This window comes from Oryctolagus cuniculus, chromosome 4 (assembly GCF_051225735.1).
Source record: "Oryctolagus cuniculus isolate XC-2025 breed Fujian yellow rabbit chromosome 4, ASM5122573v1, whole genome shotgun sequence".
In the NCBI taxonomy this organism is placed as follows: Eukaryota; Metazoa; Chordata; class Mammalia; order Lagomorpha; family Leporidae; genus Oryctolagus; species Oryctolagus cuniculus.
This window is the reverse complement of record NC_142870.1, coordinates 90,377,029-90,398,090: the sequence shown is the minus strand read 5'-3', so window position 1 is coordinate 90,398,090 and position 21,062 is coordinate 90,377,029. Positions and strand designations below refer to the sequence as shown.

Here is a 21,062-nt window from a genome sequence, read left to right as displayed (position 1 = left end):
GAATATAAAGGAAAGGATTTAACATATATATTTAGTTAGGATAAGTCATATGATTTTGCCTTTTTGTGAAATTTTTTACACATTATAAAATAGTGTGTGGATATGTTCTAACATTTATATATATGCATATATGTCATTCTAATATATACATATGCATATATATTTCAACATTAGAATGCATTAAATTTAAGTATTATATTTTCAATATATATGAAGTTACTTTAAGAAGTGTATGGGAAAATGGAACTGAAACATAAGCCAGTTTTCATGCAAAATTTTTCTGATTCTGTTAGCAAAAAATTTCCTGAATATCAAAGATTCGGATCTGGCTGAAGAGCCCATAAGAGTATTTCAGGCATGGAAAGCCAAGACAGTGTGGCAAAAAACAAACAAACAAACAAACAAAAAACCTAAATGAAAGATCTCTGTAAGTGAGATCCCAGTGGAAAGAACGGTCCATCAAAGAAGGAGGTACCTTTCTCTGAAGGGAGGAGAGAACTTCCACTTTGACTATGACCTTGTCTAAATAAGATCAGAGTTGGTGAACTCAAAAGGCTTCCATAGCCTTGGCAACTCATGTCAAGAGCCTTGGGTGATTACTGACGCCATAAACAAGAGTGTCAATTGTTAAATCAACAACAGGAGTCACTGTGCACTTACTCCTCATGTAGGATCTCTGTCCTTAATGTGTTGTTCAATGTGAATTAATGCTATAGTTAGTACTCAAACAGTACTTTGCACTTTGTGTTTCTGTGCAGGTGCAAACTGTTGAAATCTTTACTTAATATATACTAAATTGATCTTCTGTATATAAAGAGAATTGAAAATGAATCTTGATGTGAATGGAATGGGAGAGGGAGCGAGAGAGGGGATGGTTGCAGGTGGGAGGGAGGTTATGGGGGGGAAAAGCCATTGTAACCCATAAGCTGTACTTTGGAAATTTATATTTATTAAATAAAAGTTTAAAAAAAATGGTCCTCAATGAGTGTTTGCAATATGTATTGCCAAGAATAATCTTTAAAGTTTCTCATTTAGGGTAACTATTCTCTTTCAAAATGGGAGAAGGGATCTCCATGTTGAAGTAAACAAGACCTATAGCTAGAGTTCCATAACATTTACAGTAATTCTTCTCACAAGAAGAATAGAACTTTGTATTACTAAGCTTTTAGACTATATTTTCTCATTTAAACACTGTAATAATGCCCAATTGTGGAGATCCTTTATTGCCAACATTTACCCTGTGTTGGCTTTCCAAGCTGACAGAGTGGTACTGAGGTAATAAGCCGAGGCCATCTCCTTTGCTTGTTTCCTTGTCTCATCTTATGAAGTAAGATAACAGCACAGGAGAAACTAAAAGAAGGTTCTCCTTTCCTTAAAGAAAACCTTTAGCCAGTTGTGAATTTCCATCTCAAGTATTCAAAAGAACACTGCCTAAGGTTTGTTGTGACTGAGCCATGTAACTAGGCATCTTGCCTTCTGCTTTAGGCCTCAGTTTATCTTTCTACAAAATGCAAACTTTTAATAGGATCATCCCCACGACTGGCTCTGGCTCTGATAGTGTGTAATTCCATGCTTTGGGGCTTCGGGAGAATGAGCAAATCGCAAAGCTGTATTCCAGAACCACGCTGTCTTACTTGGGCTCTACTTTTCCTTGTATTTGGAGTGAGCCCAAAGAAAAGGTCATTTTTGCAGACATCTTGAGGTTGTGCTCCAATGTCCTCATTAAATAACAGGAGCAGAGACTGGCAGGCCCAGGGGAATATTCAATCAAGGAGGAAAACGCCAAGTCATAACCAGAACCCTATCATCAGAGACATAAACACAAGCATTCATTCGTGGGTTTTAGCTGAAATTGTGTTCAATTGTGTGTGCTCTGTCTCTTATACAGGTTCCATTTGTCAAATGTGTGCAACCCTTCCACTAAGTCAGTCACAGGGGCTGGGAAAGGAAAGAGAGAGAGAGAGAGAGAGAGAATGAATTACAACTGTAAATATGCTCCAACAGCGAAAGATCAAAACAGACAGCCTCTGGCTTGACTGGGTGAGTCACCCTTGCAGTCAGACCACAAAAACAAGCGTGGCCTCTCTTCTTAGCAGCAGTCTTCCTGTCTAGAAAGGAAACACTGCTCTGATTGGAGATACTGGCCATGCTACAGACTTCAGAGCAACTTAGGCAATGGAACAGACAAAAGGGAGAACAGGTAAAACAATTTTTCCAAGTGCTGGTGTCAAGAACCAGCTTCTTAATTCTGATTCGAGGCTGCAGGAAATGCTTTTATCTTTTTGCTTTTGGTTCTTCAGTATGGTGGTCTTCAGCTCCAGTATGGGGCATACATTTTACAGCAAATAATATAGTTGTTTTGCTGGCTGAAACTTGCTGTCTAGGCACTGAGCTGAGCTCTGTGAGAGATGGAGAGATAATCATTGTAAGGAACATCTCACGGGGAAGTGGGAGGAGTACATGCATGATACTGCGAACTGAAATATGTGTTGAAAATAGGAAAAAATGAGCTCATGCAGGTATGAGGCTAACAGAGGTAGATCTTGATGTATGGTCTTCCAGATTGAGGGTCTAGTGTGAGGAAGGCCTATGTGTCCTAAGGACTTAGCAGTTAGTTTGGGTTTAGCTTGGCATGTTATGCTGGGACCAGATCCTGAAGGGACTGAACACCAGGATGAAGGTTCTGGGCATTATCCTGGATGCTGTGGAGACAGGAAGGGAAGGAGCAGGGACACGAGGCGAAGATAGCAGGGCCAACTCTAGGGAGGTATCACAGGGGAAAGCAAGACCTAAGATCAGTTAAAATACAGGAAAGAAATTAATTATGGGCCCTCACGTGGAAACGTCCCCATGGAGGTAGAGAGGAGACCGTAGCGTTACCATTTCTTAGCATCTAATCTATTCAGTGAGGATGTAACTATGAGATGTTCACCATCACAGAATGGTTTAGTGTGTATTAAAGTCAGTGGGCTGAGGTGGATGTGGGGCCATGAAGACGGTGCCACCTCCAGATGACACAAACAGATGGAGATTGCTCACTTTATAGAGATATGGGGGTGAATAGTTTTTGCTAGACTACTCACACTGAAGGTTTTAGTTGCTACATGGGGTTCTGATGGCCACAGGCTGGCTACTCAACCCATACTTCCTTTCCAGCCTATTATTTCTTTCTTGCCAAGGACCCGGATCATGGTCTTCAGAAGGTAGTGATGCCTGGGAAGAAGAACCACCACCTCTCTGGGAGCTCCACTCTTGCTGCCTGTCTGACCTTTAGCAAGTCACCTGCCCTCTGTGGCCATGGTTCATCTGTGAAACAAGCATGTTATGTTATTCAGCATCTTGGGGCCTCCCTGTTGCCAGTTGTTTAAGGGTATATGTGTAGAACAAGCAACCTCCTTTACTAACATTATCTTTCTCAAAAGAAACTTGTTTCATTGACCACTCCTGCCAAACCTAGGAATAAGCAGTGCAGGTATTATTATTTTAAGCACAATGCACAGATGTAATAGCACTACCTAGAAAAGGTAGGTAATTTTCACAAAGAGATACAGTGATCTTATCAGAAGAAGCTCAGCCACCTGACCCCCAATCCAGGGCTCTCCCCATCCTATCAGGCTATGCATGTGCATAGGTTCAAGTGTTGCAAGAAATGTGCTCAGTTTCCCATGTTTGTTCTGGAATATACTTTTTCATTGTTTCTCCTGAGTAAGATCAGACCAACAGAAAGGGAATCACTTTACTGGGGTCACTGCAAAGTTGTACTGGATAAATGCATTCCTTTAAACCGCTTCCTTTCATTGGGATGTGTGCAGATACTGAGCTCGCCTTTGTGGTCAGTACTTCAATGACCAGTTGAAGAGGTCATGCACTTGGATATGGTCAGCAAGCAGATTCTGGATCATCTGCACTCTTTCGTGTGGGTGTCTGTAACCATAAAATTGTAAGAGCGCTGAACCGAAAAGGACCTTGGGGCTCATAAAATCTAATTCCCTGCCCAGGGCTTGATCTTTCCATAGTGGTTTTAATGGCTGTGCAGCATCTTCATGAACTGCATAACTTTTGGATTCTAGCTCTTTATTGTCAATTTTCTCTTGACGTCTTCACATGGTGGCCTCACAGTCAGCTTCAAATTCATTATGACTAAAGCAAAACCTGTGTTACCTTCCCCAAATACTTCTCTTTTCTTCTCAGATTGCATTGCCACCTATTTAATCCAACAAGCTAGTCATTGCTCCTTTCATAACCACCCTCTTCTGCATTTTCTGAGTCCTGTTCCTTCCTCCTCTGACATCTCTGTACCTCCCTTCTCTTTTGTACTCACTTCCATTGTCCCCCTTCTGGCTGTATAGGAGCTTCCATGGAGTGTCTATGAGCTTCCTAACTGATTTATCAGATCCTTAGTAGGGAAATCTGCATTTTAAATTTCTAAATGGAAATGCAGGATGCAGTTCCCAAATTTATCAACCATGGGATCTTCTTACTGCTCTTCCCCCTAGGGCATCTTTTGGGAAATACTGATCTAGCCTTTCCTGATGAATTATAGTTCCCTATAAGTATCACATCTGTCCACCCTCTTTGTCACTGAACTTGTTATTTCCTCAGCTTAGAATGCCCTTCTTCCTGATCCTTGCCATCTGTGGAAATCCTACGCCTGTTTCATGGCCCAATTCAAGTGTCTCCTACTCTCTTTGATCTCATGACCCAGCATAACCCCTGAGCTCTCAGAGGACAGTGTACTTGAGACTATTATAATATTTAAAGTATATTCAAATTTTGTGTCTGTATCTAACTCCCAGCAAATTCTAAGTTCTTTAAAGGTTGAGAACTATATGTTACTCATCTCTGTGGCCAGAGTCTAGAATGTTGTCTCTGTCTTCTTTCACTTCCTTCAACACTGATTGGGAAATTTGGGGTTGATGCATCATGCACTTCATGCAACAAACAAGCTTACAATTTTAGGACAGTGGACTGAAGCTTCAATATCATCTGTTTAGGGTTTTGTGTTGGGAGTTTTAGGGACACATGAACCTTCAAAAAGCTTCTAATTAGTAGTCTTGGTAAATAAAGAATCCTGATTACTGTTAATGGAAACCAATGCTGTTAGCTGAACAAAAAAAATGAAATTTAGTTTAAGATTATAAGGGTGGGAGATGGCACTGTGGCACAGTGGGTTAACACCCTGGCCTGCAGCACCGGCATCCCATATGGGTGCTGGTTCTAGTGCTGGCCACTCCTCTTCCGATCCAGTTCTCAGCTATGACCTGGGATAGCAACAGAAGATGGCCCACATCCTTGGGCCCCTATACCTGTGTGGGAGACTTGGAAGAAGCTCCTGGCTTCGGCTTCGGTTGGGCGCAGCTCCAGCCGGCCAATTGGGGAGTGAACCATCGGATGGAAGACCTCTCTCTCGCTCTCGCTCTTGCTCTCGATCTTGATCTCTCTCTCTCCACTCTCTGGGTAACTCTGACTTTCAAATAACTAAATAAATCTTAAAAAAAAAAGATTATAAGGGTATCAGAATCCAAGGGCACAGAAGCATCTGTGTTTGAACTGAGAAGGACCAGAGGATGGAGAGCCATATGGGACCTAGGAAGTAGTCTTGCTTTGTCCTTGTTGTTTCTGTAAAGCTGTTTTTATCATTCTTGCTAGTCACCTGCATTCTTTGTGTTTGTAGCTATTTGTGATTTGGAAAACTGTGTCAGGTATGTGACTTGCAGTGAACATCACATGTAGCTGAGTTACCTCGGAAACATCATTTCCCCCAAGTCTTTCATCTAAATTATGACAGACTTGACTGGCTCAGATGTCAGCTGTGGTGGTCGAGTTTGACAATTTCTGCATTAAGTCATTTTTCAGATTTGGTGGGATTGTAGAAAAAATATAAAACGTCTTGGGAAATAGTGACTCCATGGGGAAATTCTTTTCCAACTCTGGATTCCAATGCCCATGGCCAGTCAATAAAACTTGTTTTGTTATACTAAGAAAGCATAAGATTCCTCTCATATGTGTAACTCTTCCTCCCTAGAAACATTCCAGACATCTCTAACACCTGCTGCCTTCTCCCCTCTTCATCTCTAGTAAGGCAACATATTCATTTCTCTTCCTTGACTCTCATTTGCATCACAACTCTGGGCCACACCATTGATGTTATGTATATTTGCCAAAGTATCTTCCAGGATCCAAAAATGTTTAAGCAATTCCTCAGTCCAGGTATTCCTCATCTGAAATCATTATGCCTCCCTGTGTATACCACCCCAGGATTTATAGTATTTCTATGTTAATTAACTTATTTAGTCTCCACAAAAAACCCATTCAGTCATTCAACAATCTTTATGGATGACCTACAATATACCATATGGTAGGATAAATATAGGGATGAAATTTTGACCAAAATGAACGTGATTCCTGTCCTCGTAGAACTGACAGTCCAGAAGACTGAGTTCATATTTTTTTTAAGGTTTCATTTATTTATTTGGAAGGTAAAGTTACAGATAGAGGCAGAGGCAGAGAGAGAAATCTTCCATCTGCTGGCTCACTCCCCAGAGGGCCTCAACAGCCAGAACTGAGCCTGATCTGAAGTCAGGAGCCAGGAATTTCTTCCAGGTCTCCTACATGGGTGCAGGAGCCCAAACACTTGGGCCATCTTCCACTGCTTTCCCAGGCCACAGCAACCTGGACACAAACTGGCACCCATATGGGATTCTAGCTCCACAGTGTGGGGAGCAACTGGGAGCAACTCGGACTAGACTAAGTTACTGGAATTAAGACTTATTCTATGCATCTGCTTTCCCACAATACGGCACTGAGAAGGGAGTAACAGCTTCTACACAGCTGCCTCCAGTTCAACCAATAACCGAGTACGCTGCTCTCCTCCTGATTGGAGGAGAGCAGCGTACTCGGCCTGTGGGTAGCAGAGTTGGGATTGGTGGAAGAGGACTATAAAGGAGGAGAGAGACAACATGCACCAGGAACATCTATCTGAAGGATCACCTGTGCAGCCCCCGAGAGAGCCAGCCGGCGGTGTGCCGCTCCCCCGCGGAAGTGGGGAAAGTGGCAGGGGGCCCGCCCCTCCACGGAGGTGGAGGGACGGTAGCCAACCTGGGAAGAACCAGCAGCAAACCCGGGGAGGGCTGAGCAGATGAAAGAACAGCACAGGGTCCTGTGTCGTTCCTCCACGAAGAGGGGGAGCAACACACAGGACAAGGCTTAGCCCACTATGCCACAGCACTATCCCCAGAGTTCATCTTTTTCTTTCTGCTTTTTAGATATAGAGACTAAGGCAGTATGAATTGTCCCATGTAGGTGGTATACAGCCAGAAATCAAACATGAGCTTTCCATTCCCAACCTAGAACTCTAATTTTGCCACCATCTTGCCTTACAACCATTGGCAAATCCCTGAGCACCATCTAGGAGTTAACTAAAAAAAATAAAAAGAAAAGCCAATACCAATGAGAATGTCAAAGTGGCAAATATAGTGGCCAAAAATATGAAAACTAAGTAAGCAACTAAATAAACCAGCTTCTGAAAACTCCAAATTGTGTGTGTGTGTGTGTGTGTGTTGGGGTGGGGAAGCTCCCAAACCAAAACAACTAATGACAGCAGCTGCCAGTTGAAAATGAAATATAAAATCATAAAATATATTTTTTCTCAAATCTAGAACCCAGCAGGTATCCTTAAGTTGTACAAAGCAGTGTTTGATGTGAGCATCCAATTCCAGCTGTGAACAGAACTCCACATTTATGTCCTGCCCTCAGCCCTTATTCACTGGCTGCGCTGCTCTCAAATGCAAACAGCCCGAAGTACAGCTTTGCCTCTTGCCTCTTGAGGATGATTGATAGGGTCTCGGTGGGGTGCCAAGAGGGAATGGGCCAGGAGAGGGAAGCAGCATCTTTAATAGGGATGTCCTCCAAGCCACAACACTTTGTCACTTCTCTTAAGCAGGCACCCTCCCCATCCTCAAATCTCTGTACGTAGCAAGTGCAGGTCTTGGTTGTAAAACAGGTAGAAAAGAAGGTATGGTCTTCCTTCTCCTGAGCTGTAATAGAAGATCCTCTAAAGTTAAATCCAATGAGTATTTATGTTTGCCCCCATGCTCTTCCTTGTTAAAGTAGAAAGGTGTAGCCTCAGGACACCTAATTTTCAGCTGATGGGCAAGCATCAAGGGGAAAGAAGAGTGTGAGTTCTCTTAGACATTCATTAAGAGCTTGAATAAAATAAGAGTCCTGCGTCACGAGGAGGAGACATAGCTGTAAGCCACGATTCCATTATAGTTCCGTGTTTTGTGGAAGTACAGTGGAGAATGAGACAATCCATCTGGGTGGGTGCCTTGGAGCTAGGGTTTGCTCAGCAGGACAACATAGCTAAGGTTGTCAGGAAAATGAGAAAGAGGGGAAAACATTGCATGTAAGCAAAGGCTTGCTGTGAAAGTGAAAGTTGTGTTCAGGGAGTGCTTGGTGAGATGCTGATTGTGTCTCTGGTAACAAAGCACTGTGTTTAATGAGGAATAGTTTATGGTGGCTTGAGTTTTAAGGTGGTTAGCGACTTTAAAAACCCACCCAATTAATTCCAATGGCTTAAGAGAGTAGAATTTTATTTATTGCTCACCTCCAAGCCCAGTGCAGGTTGGAAAAGTCGGGAGAGGAGATATGGCAGAGGCAGTCATGCAGAGGCCCAGGTTCCTTCCATCTTGTGCCTCTTTTCTCCCCTTAGTTCCTAGAGTCTTTGTCATTAAGATTGTGGATGGGGAAAGAGAATGAGGACTGTGAGCACAGGAAGCTTAAAAGGTGAGATTGGAAGTAGAGTTCTTCAATTCTGTTCAGAACCTAGCTACATGGCACACTTAACTACAAAGGGTCCTGAGAATGAAAGGCTAAGGGGGAAGATATGCATTGTTGAGCACAACAGTATCTACCACAGCTTGGAGTCTGGAGAATAGGAGGGTGGAGAGTGGAGGAATCAGGGCATTTTACAATACATGATAGGACTTGATGAAAGTCTTGTAGAAGTTTCCTTAAGGGGAAAACATGATAAAAGAGTCAGGCAGGGCTCTAGATGAGAGGTGCCCTGTGGCCATACTCTCAGAAGAAGATGCATAATTCTAACTGACAGGTGTTATACCCAAATAAGAAAAAAAATCTGCTACGATGGTGAGAAAATTGTCAAGAAATCATTCCAGCTCACCTTTTAAAATGGGAACAGTAAGAAACTCAACCAAGTAGACAACTTACAGCACCCAATGTTGTAGAGCACTGTATGATTTACATACAAAATTCTGAACTACACTCACAATAACCCCAGAAGGAGGAATTATTAGCCCTGATTTCAAATGGAGAAACCAATGCCCAGAGAGGTTGAATGACTTTCCCAGGATCGCATAGCAAGGAAGAGTTGAATCTGTAGTTCAAACTCGAAGTGTGCTTTCCCACAATTCTACAGCTCCTTCTCTGCAGTGGGAGAGATACTGACCTCACTTTGAGAAATTTATCCTGATCCAGCCCTGGACCTGAAAGCAGGACCCTAGGGAAGTTCTCAATTACCCACACTTCTGTCTGCCTGACTTTTGGAGGCAGTGAACCAACTCCTTGTTCAGAGAGCACGTATGTGTTAGCTGTCAAGCAGCGCGTGCAGCATCTGACAAGCCTAATATCACTGTTTGTATTATCAGACAATTACCAGCTGAGCTCGTATTCATAATTTGACTAACAACTCGCGGCAATGATTATTTTTCGTCTTCTGGCAAAACAAATATAGCAGCATTTTCTTTTCAGCATCAGCGCTGATGCTCCTTGGCATTCTATCAGCTGAAAGATTTTTTTAAATGTTAGTCGTACTCCCCCACATCTCACTAACTTTACAGTCCCCCATGGCATCTGTGTGCAGTGAACTGAGCTGTTGAGACTAAATGTAATTTGCAATCAAGCTTCTGTTAACATGGAAATGTACCGGCTGGTCTGCTGCAATATGGGTTCTCATTCTGTCTAGCATATGGTTGCATTAAATCCAGTCTCCAGAATGTCTCTTGTTACCACATTGTCAATCCGTGCAGAGCAGAGAACCCTAAAAAACCACTAAAGGAACATATTTTTGGAATTGGCTCTTCTATTGGATCTTGACAAGAGCTGTCCAAAGACATACTTGGTTACTTGAAATGAACTAGCCCTGTCAGATCTATGCACACATACACACAGAGATACAGTAAACTTGAAAACTGGGGTGAGGCTCTGTAGTTACAAGCATAAGAATTACACAGGGGAACAAAAGAAAAAGAGAAGGTGAAGGCTCGGCTCTTTAGTTATGTTTCAGACTGGTGTATTTATTTTTTTCTTGGTATCTCATTATTGGAGGTCCCAGAATGTTGAAGTTGGGTAGGAGTTTGTTGGTCTTCATAGTTAAAAGCGCAGGCTTCTGGGTCTGTTGGATGTGCACTTGAATCCTGACCTCATCCTCCTCGATTTGGTGACTTTGGCCCCATCGTTACCCTTTGTGCCTCAGTTTCTTTATCTCTGTAATGTATGGTAATAAGGCTACTCTCACTACATAAGATTTTGTGGGAGATTACATGTCTGATCATGACACCTGTCTCAATGATTGTCACTTGTATTAACTACCTCTTCCTTGCAATCTCATTCTCAATTCTGATGCTTAAAAACCCCACACAACATTATACACTCAATGCCTCAGTTTCTGGCACCCTTCTGGTGTCCTGGATATTAGTCCCTTCAGAGACAGCCCATTCTTTTCCATAAAACCCTGATAAACAGTTATTTTCTTATATTAAACACAAGCCTCACCTCTCCTTCAAGCCTTTCTCCTGGGACACATGGAAGAATTCTGACACAGTGGTTCCCCTTCAGTTATGATGAGGAAAGCACTCTGCTTCATATTGATTCATTGACTTAAAAACTATGTACCAGAGAGAATGTTTGGCCCCAGGGATGGGTCTGATGAGTCTATCCTGCCACCAACAAGGTGGCAAACAGGTTAAAGCCGATTAAGATACAAGGTAATAGGATCAGTGGTGGTGCCACAGGCAGATGATCAGGGGGTCACTTCATCCAATCTTGAGTAGCTTAAAATTCATAGAGGGGGATAAATACGCAAGGAAGTGGGTGCCTTAGCCAGAAGTAGTATTATATTCACAGATTGTACAAATGGCTCTGAGTACTTTAAGGAGAAAATTTGTTCAACAAATGAAGGTACTTCAAAATCTTTGTCAAAAATTAAAATATACCTTTATTTCAGTGCAAAAAAAAATTCAAAAATCTATTCACATGAAGGGTCTTCAAACAGCACATGGGGAATTCATATTAAGACAAAACTATGCATGGGCCCCAAAATTTTTGTAGCAAAATTAACTAGTTTTAAATTCTGTTTTTCCACAAACATTTTATCACTGCTATTAATTTTATTTGAGAGATGAGAGAGAGAGAGAATGAATCTCCCATGTGTTGGTTCACTACCCAAATGACTGAACTACCTGGAGCTGGGCCAGACCAAAGCCAGGAGCTGGGAATTTGATCTTGGATGCCAAGGATCCAAGTGCTTGAGCTATCATCTGATGCCATCCAGAATGCACATTAGTAGGAAGATGAACTTGAGAATGGAGCTGGGACTGGCAGCCAGACACTCTAATTTGGCATCCTAGCACACAGCCTAACTGCTATGCCAAATGCCTGGCACAATTTTCCACAAGCACTTTGAAGTACCCTTATATTTATTGAGCACCCAATTGTGGTAGACCTGCAATGAAGAACAGAACAGTTCCTTTTTGAAATCTGTCAAAGTTACAGTCTCAAGTATTCATCTGTGTGGACTTCATACACATACACATTATATTTAACAGCTGTGACCAGTGCTAGAAAATTAAATGGATCCCTGATTTGGATGTGGGTGGGATATCAAGGAATGCCTCTCTAGGTTGCACTTAGGTGGAGACCTGGAGATGAATAGCAGTAAGAATGGGGGAGACAGGGAATGCGCATGTGTAGATATGAAAGAGGAATCAAGCTTGGAGACTTGAGGAATTGGGGGAATCAGAGTGATAGGAAGCAGGCTGAAAAAAGTGATTCCACTGTGGAGGTTTAGTGAGTGCAGGGGAAAGACAGGGAGTTTCAGGCAGAAGAGGCAACATACACGGAAGGCCAGGGGCCCAAGAGGACACATGTGGGTTTAAGAAAAGCTCCATCCCTTGTGTAAGGAGGTGAAATGGTCAAGGATTAGTGGCCAAAAGTAGAGAGGGAGCTAACCAGGGTCAGAAATGGAAGCTTTAACTGCATCAAGGAATCGATTATGTCTGGAGACTATACAGAACCACTAATTAGATTATAAATTGTCTTATTTTTTTTGTAAAAAAAAAAAAGTATTAATCATCCAACTCATTGGTGAACTTCAAGAGGACAAAGGCATGTCTTCTATATCTCCGTATGCTGTCCCCAATCCATCTTCAATTGCTGCTTTTTTTTTTAAGATTTTATTTATTTAATTTTAGAGGGCAAGTTACAGATAGAGGGAGAGACAGAGAAAATGATCTTCCATCTGCTGGTTCTCTCCCCAAATGGCCACAACAGCTGAAGCTGGACTGATCTGAAGCCAGGATCTTCCTCCAGGTCTTCCACGTGGGTGCAGGGGCCCAAGGCCTTGAACTATCTTCCATTGCTTTTCCAGGTGCATTAGCAAGGAACTGGAATGGAAATGGGCAGCTGGGACTCGAACTGGCGCCCATATGGGATGCTGGTGTTGCAGGCAGAGGCTTAGCCTTCTATGTCATGGTGCTGGCCCCCAATTGCTATTGTTTTAGTCCTAGCTCTTCCTTGTCCCTTAGTTCCCAGTTGAGATCTGTGATCTGTGAACGCTGATTCTCTGCACCTTGTGGTAGTGATACGATGCTATGGTCCCTGGATGTGAGGGGTTAGCAGGGTCTGACGACCTCAGAAGCTCTAACATCAGCCACTGCAGTGCTTGTAGCCTACTCCTGCCTGTTGACAAGAAGGTTTCACCCAAAGTATGCAGGATGAATCACCCCGTGATGGGATGGTTTTCCACTGCCACTTGGCCATTCCTTCTAAAGATCACAGGAACCAGGCCTGTTACTGTTCAACCCAGTGCTCAGACTCAGACAGGAACCCATTAGCTCAATTTAATTAGAGAGTCAAACACTTCCAAAGCAACTTTAATATAAGCCTACTTCCCACTACCTCATAATATATTTAAAAATATTTTTGCACCTTTAATGTGGGAATGATTTTCTTAATTCTTTCAGCTTCCAAACTCCATAGATTCAAGATATTTAGCTAGATACCAAGTAGAACAACTATTGAAGTGGTGGTCACAATCCTTTGATCAGTATCTTTTAGAATTATTAAATATGATATTTTTAGACTCAATTATCTGTGTACCAACTTGACAAGCACAGTAGTTCAGGTTCAGTCCTATCATACCGCAATTATTAACACCACCTTTTCTATAGCATTTTATAGTTTTCAAAAAGCTTTTAAATCAATCAGCTGATTCTCAAACGATGCTAGGACAGATGGCGGTGATATTATCCCCATTATACAGATGAACATATTGAAGTTCAGAGTAGTTGAAGGGTCTCTCAGGGTGGCAGCTATATGCTTCCAGCTTTGACACTGAGGACACAGATTCGAGGCCCAAGTGACCTGAGGTACTGCTCGTCATTAACAGATTAGGGGTACTAGGAGGAACAGCTGGCTCTCTGAAAATGGCTGAATGGCTGCTGACTTAGTGAACTGGAGCAAGTCAGAATCCTTTCAGGTTAGCATTAGAGCCTACAGTTAGGAATGAGTCTCCCAATCCATCAGAAATCTATTGTTATACTCCATTGTTCTTCTGTTCAGACTGACCCCGAGCAGGTTTGGGTGTGGACGATCCTAACTGGATAATGTGCTTTCAAATTCTTTACCTCTCTTGATGCCTGCAGAACCTATGTGAGATTTGAATTCTTCAATCTGTCACATTCACTGGGAAATGGGACTCCATTATGGGGTGAGATTTATTCCATGGCAAATAGTGAATAGAGAACCACTGGTGGCTTGAACCGTGGGCCCTTCTCGCCAATGCCAGGACTGACTCCACATTTCCAGAGCATTCCCTCAAGCCTTCTTGCTTCTTCCCTTTCCTCTATGTGGCTTTCCTCTCCTGCGTTACAAGTCTGCAGGAAACCCTCCCAAAGCCTGCGACCAGATCTGCTTTCTAGAAAGGTTCTCATATCAGTCATAGATGTTTTAGTATGAATTTAAAACTTCGGGTCCACTCTTTTAATTCTCATTGTCATCATCTTGATGTTCTTCATAACAATTTCTTCTTGAGCTCTTACTGCACTACTGGCACTTGGAATATAGTGGTGAACCATCAGATACCACCCATGTTCCCCTGGGTTTAACAGGCTTGTGGTCAAAAGTTTTGGTCCTAAGAGAAGACATCAGGGTTCCACCTGCCTCATAGGTGATCATTTGTTTCTGTGATTTCCAGGCACTTTTAATTTTTAATTTGAAAGTTAGGAATAGTCAAATACTGGGTGACATATGAGGAGGCTTTGAGAATTTTGTAGAATATGCATATTATGATAAAATTACACATGGATTTAAATTTTTATGCCAAAATATAAATTTTCTCATTACTTTTTCCCATGAACTTTCTGAAGTACCTCCATAAAGGCAATAAAGAGGAAAAGGTACAAGAAATAGGAATTGATGTAATTTCACACTTCAAAAGAAGGAGGCGAGTGGTTTTGCTGTCCCGTGGAGCATTAAAATACCACAGGGGGGATGGATGTGAGTGTTTCTCAATAGCCCTAGCAACGGGCAATAGATTAGGAGGTTCTAAAGGGCTTCCCCTTTTAGTAAAGGGGATTACTTGCTTATTGTCACAGGACTGAACACTAAAGTCAGAAAACAGTGTGGCTTTTTTGTGGAAAGAACAGGTCTTCAAAGAAGGAGGTACCTTTCTCTGAAGGGAGGAGAGAACCTCCACTTTGACTATGACCTTGTCTAAACAAGATAAGAATTGGAGAACTCAGAGGGTTTCCATAGCCTTGGAAACTCATGACTGGAGCATAGGGAGATTACTGATGCCATTAGACAGGAGTGTCAATTTGTAAAGTCAACAACAGGAGTCACTGTGCACTTACTCCTCATGTAGGATCTCTGTCCTTAATGTGCTGTGCATTGAGATTTAATGCTATAATGAGTACTCAAACAATATATTTCACTTTGTGTTTCTATGGGGGTGCAAACTATTGAAATCTTTACTTAATGCATACTAAACTGATCTTCTGTAAAAAAAAAAAAAAAAGAAATTATCAATTCCCAACTTGACTCTCACTGGGATTAAACATGACAATAGGTCTGATCTGATTTCATCATCATTTAAAAAAATCATCTATTATTTTTCACTTTATGTTTCTGTGTGGGAGCAAACTGTTGAAATCCTTACTTAATGTATACTACACTGATCTTCTGTATATTAAGATAATTGAAAATGAATCTTGATGTGAATGGAAGGGGAGAGGGAGTGGGAAAGGGGAGGGTTGTGGGTGGGAGGGACAGTATGGGGGGGGGAAGCCATTGTAATCCATAAGTCGTTTGGAAATTTATATTCATTAAATAAAAGTTAAAAAAAAAGAAGTTAATGCAAGTCTACCACAAATAGATTGTGTCAGATAACCCAATTTCCTTTTTTTTTTTTTTTAATCTTGCCACTAAATTAGGAAGGTAGCAGGATGAGGAAGTTTCAGTCATGTACTCGAGACATCCTCTTGTGATGTGATTGTACCTCAGATGGTAAAATCTGAACAGGGTTTTGTCATCTCCTGGTTTCATAGTTGAATGAGCAAAAATGACGCATGGGCTTTGGTGTAAGAACAAGAAGACATTTATTTTCATTGTTCAATAGTTTAAATTACTTTTTTTAGAGATTATGTAGAAGAGGGAATGCTCAAATTTTCAGATGATACTGAACTAAAATAAAAAGCAAATACCACATATTGGCCCTGTGCGGTAGTGTGGTACAGCAGCGAGAATTCTGCACTTGGAGGAGGAAGGGTCTGCTCTTGTCATTTGTCTCTGACTCTCAAACTCAAGGGAGCACTGAAGCTCTTTTGAGGGCTATCTCATCACCTGTAAAGTAGCAATAAGTTGGCTTCTCAGATCAATATGAGCATTTAAGAATAAGTGTTTCCAGGGGCTGGTGTTAAGCCGTAGTAGGTTAAGCCACCACCTGTGACACCAACACCAAGATCCCATACATGAGCGCTGGAATCCCAGCTATTCTGCTTCCAATCCAGCTCCCTGATAATGCACCTGGGAAGACAGCAGAAAATGAGCCAAGTACTTGGACCCCTGCGACCCACATGGGAGACCTGGATGAAGCTCCTGGCTCACAGCTTTGACCTGACCAATTCTGGCTGTTGCAGCCATCTGAGGAGTGAACCAGTGGATGGAATATTTCTCTCTCTCTGCTTCCCTCACTCCCTTCCTCCCCCTCTCTCTGTAACTCTGACTTTCAAATAAAAATTTTTTTTTTAAAAAACTAGCGTTTCCAGACTAGTATCATGTTTAGTGCAAGTTTTCAACAAATTAATAGAAATAATAAGAGTAACAAAGGATTCATAACTAAAATTATCTATAGCATCTAGAGCACTAGGCAGAAGCCAACACAATGAGGTAAATAATATCTTATGATATATGTGTAAGGATGGTCTTAAAGGTTTCAGGACTGAATTTATGACACTGAAGCTTCTGAGATGCACCTAGCACACATCAATCATTAACGTGTGTTGATGATGGCTTGATTGGCCCACCATGTTTGAAAATGAAAACATGATAGAGGAATCTGTATCAACACTATGTCAATCTAATGTCTTCACTTATTAGGGTATTTCAGAAAGTTCATGGAAAATCCATAATATGAAAAAAAACTATATCCATATATCAAATACTTTTTTGTACCAAAGTACACTTTTAATTCCATTTGTCATGAACTTTCTGAAAGACCTTCGTATATGAAGTACTGCTGTGTTGAAATCAGTGTGGGTATATTTATTCTGCATTGTTCTAAAGAGCTAAACTTGACTAAAATCGGTGGAAGTCAAAAGAAAAGAAAATTTAATGATACTAGAACGTGTGTAGCAGTGGGGGCTTTCCTGTAATGGATCTGGGTAGTTGAGAGACAAGAGACCCTTTGTCAGATTCGCTGGTTTTCCTTGTACTGACTGCAGTGCAGGCAGCACTGATTGCATGAGGGGTGTGGGGAAACTTCATTTGTGCTCCGCCATCACTGTGTTGGCTGTTGAATTTGGTTCTGCTGGCCAAAGTGTACGCATGCGCCCCCACCTTCAGTAAGATGGCAGCCACGGGAAGAAGTAGCTCCCAAGTCTCCTTCAGGGAGCTGAGTGTGACTTGGAGGAGTGGCAGCAGTTTTACAGGAAGGAAGGGATTGCACTCAGAGAGCAGAGTTAAAGCTGGAGTGTTGAGACATCATAATGGATTTTCAAAAGACTGTTAATGTTAACAGCAGACATTTGGCCTAGCAGTTAAGAAACCCACATCGCACGTCGGTATACCTGGGTTTGATACCCACTTCCAGCTCCTGACTGCACCTTCCATCTAATGCAGACCCCAGGAGGTAGTACTGATGCCCCAAGTGTTTGAATTCCTGTTACCCACACAGGAAACTCTGACTGAGTCTCTGGCTGTCAAGGACATTTGGGGAATGAAACACTAGATGTGATGTCTCTCTCCCCTATCTTTCTCCTTCTATCTCACAGTCCCTCAAAAAAATTATGTTTCTAGGAATGAATGCATGTTACCTGGAGGGAAGGGTTAGATCATGAAATATGGCAATGGTCTGCAAGGAATGAAGAAAGCTATGTATCTTTTGTGCCCTGTGCACATCCATGTCAGAGCTCTGATCTCACCATCCACCATATTATAATCACCTGGGTCAGTCCCCCGGACCCTGTGAGCTGTGCAAGAACAGAGACTGTGTTTTATACATCCTTGTATCTTTACTTCTTACTCTAAGTTTCCACAGCTTATGAACTCAATAAATCCCAGAGAATGAAAGAATAAATAGATGAAAGCGCTACAGCCCTCATTTAAAGGATGGGTCCTGGCATGACTTATGAAGAGCTCATGGATTCTTAGAGGCTTCTTATGAATTTGTGCTGAATGTAACATCAAGAATTACTTCTAGGGGCTGTGCATTCTTCACTGTACTCCTTCAAATGCTAATACTAACAGTAACTTCTAATATTTACTTAGTGCACTGTACACAGCACCATGATAAATGCTTTACCTACTTCAGCATTTAATATGCACAGAATTCCTCTCAGGAATGTATATATCTTCTGCATTGTATATAGATGAGGAAGCTAAGGTATAGAGACACTATTTAGTTTGCCCAAGGTCACGGAGTCAGGATGTGATAGAGCCAGAGCCTGAACCTAGGTCTGTTTGACCCCAGAACTTCTCTTTATTTGTTTCATTAAAAATCTTTTTTCAAAAAATTAAAGGCAGATGTTTATGCACATGCACACACACACAAAGAGCAAGAGAGAGAGAGAGAAAGAGAACGAACAAGAGAAATATCTCCTATCTTTGATTCATTTCTCAAATACCCACTACAGCCAGAGTTGGGCCACGCTGAAGCAGGAATCGGGCAAATCCGTCTGGGTATCCCATGAGGGTGGTAGGGACACAACTACTTGTACCATCTCCCCTGCCTCATAGAGTGTGCATTAGCAGGAAGCTGCAATGCAGAGTGGAGCAGGAACTCCAATCTACTCACTCTGATATGGGTTGCAGGTATCCCAAGTGGTGGTCTGACCACTATACCAAACACCTACCCCTGGAGCCTACATCTTAACTACTACACTAGCCATGGAAGGCAGTATTTGAACCAGAGGAGGACAGGGTTATCCAGTGAGTCCTTTCTCTAGGGTAAACTTTCTGCCCACTAACCCCTTTAGAATTAAAAGAACTGTGTTTGGTTAAGAAAAGTTGAGTTTTGGGGCTGGCGCTGTGGTATAACAGGTAAAGCTGTGCCTGCAGTGCCAGCATCCCATATAGGTGCCAGTTCGAGTACCAGCTGCTCCACTTCCAATCCAGCTCTCTGCTGTGGCCTGGGGAAGCAGTGGAGGATGGTTCAAATGCTTGGGCCCCCGCACCTGCATGGGAGACCCAGAGGACGATTCTGGGTCCTGGCTTCGGATAGGCGCAGCTCTGGCCATTGCAGCCAACTGGGGAGTGAACCAGTAGATGGAAGACCTCTCTCTCTCTGCCTCTCCTTCTCTCTCTGTGTAACTCTGACTTTCAAAAAATAAATAATTCTTTAAAAGAAAAAAAAGGAAAATAAAAGTTGAGCTCTGCCAAATTTGGTCTCAAATTCTAATGTAACCTCTGCTCAAGCATGGAGAAAGAAAATGTCTTCAGGAATAGGTTAAGTATGGAAGGGCTGGACTATCATGATGACAGGGGGAGAATTGTCCCTCTCCCTTCTCTCCATAAGCTGCTATACCAGCAATTTCAACATTTGGTTAGAGAACAAGGATTATAAAATAGCAATAAAAAGATTTAAAGAAGTGAAAACCCAAGGACTTTTTTGGCTTTGGGCATATTTTAGTCTGGGAAGTCCTTTGGACAATTTTTCGTTCTGCACTTAGATTGGGATGTCTTCTGTCTGGCAGTCCCTTGGCTTCTGAGGAGCTTCACAGATCAGCACAGGACACAAAGGCAAAGAAGTCAGGGGTTCTATGCTTAGGCATAACTGTTTTCTAGCCTGGAGAAGGAAAGATGACCTATAGATTTTCAGGCTAGCCAGCAAAGTGCTCTCAAGTAGGGAAGGAGGCCAGAGCCCAGGGAAGGTGCTGGCTTCTAAACTATTAGGGTTTTTATCAAAAGGAAATGAAATCAGCATACTAGAGAGATAGCTGTTTCCATGTTCATTTCAGCGCTACTCACATTAGCCAAGATATATAACAATTCAAGTATCCATCAAGGGATGAATGAATAAAGAAAATGTGGTCCATATACATAATTGAAAACTACTCAGTCATAAAAAAGAATGAAATCATTTGTGGCAACAAGATGAACCTGGAGGACATTGTTAAGTGAAATAAGTTAGGCACAGACAGACAAATGCTGCACAATCTCACTTAGACTTGTAGGATCTAAAAAAGCTGGTCTCAGAGAAAGAAAGCATAGCACAGTGGTTCGCATAGTGTTGGGGAGGTATTAGGGAGGGCAGGTAGACTGTGATATGAGGAATAAGTTCTGGTGGTCTACAGTACAATAGGGCAGCTGTAGTTAGCAACACTGCAGTGTGTATTTCAAAATGCCTAAAAGAGAGAATTCGGAATGTTCTCTCTACAAAAAAATGATAGATATTTTAGGTAATGGATATGGTAAAAATATCATTTAATCATTATCCAATGTATACATGTATCAAAACATCACATCATGCCCCATCTATGTGTCCAATTATTATGAGTCAATAAAAATAATAAAACTGGAGGAAAAGTAGGTCCTGCATGTTTGTGTGACTTTTGCTAGCTCCTTGGGTCTGGCAGATGGGGGTGGGCAGGAAGTTAGGGAGATGTGACAGATGCTTACAATCAGTGGGTGTTGCTGGCCAGAAGATGGTCACCTTGTGCTTGTGAAGTATAAAGTCAAACCCAAGTTCCTCTGTCTTGGGACACAGAATGTCCTCTAATCCTTTCTCAGCCTACTGGAAGAACGTTTTCCGAAAGCAGTGGTGTATACGGAACACATTAGCTGCCTGGGGTTCTAAATCAAGGTCGTGAATTCCATTGCCATCAAACTTCTTGGTGTCTTTCTGTTTGTCTGCAAGGACAGAGATGAAAGGCAACATGCTAAAGAACCCTACCCCTCCTTCCTGATTGGTAAAAGAAAACTATCCACACACTGCCATCTGGTGGCCACTACTAGTCACTGCAGTTTAAATGAGAAAGTTCACTCAACAAACTTAGAAAGGACTGACCTGCTGCCGGCCAGGAGGACAGCAGAGATAAACAAAACATGGT

The 21,062-nt window shown here is 42.1% G+C and overlaps 1 protein-coding gene across 1 annotated transcript in view; it reads left to right on the top strand.

Moving 5' to 3' along the window:
• Positions 1 to 2,085: 2,085 nt before the first annotated feature.
• TPRG1 (tumor protein p63 regulated 1) overlaps positions 2,086 to 21,062 on the top strand; it is a 194,398-nt gene continuing 175,421 nt past the window's right edge. The window contains exon 1 of the mRNA XM_089330863.1: positions 2,086 to 2,200. Within this exon, the coding sequence (XP_089186989.1) occupies positions 2,176 to 2,200 (25 nt within the window). The 5' untranslated portion in view covers positions 2,086 to 2,175. The remainder of the gene's footprint in view (positions 2,201 to 21,062) is intronic.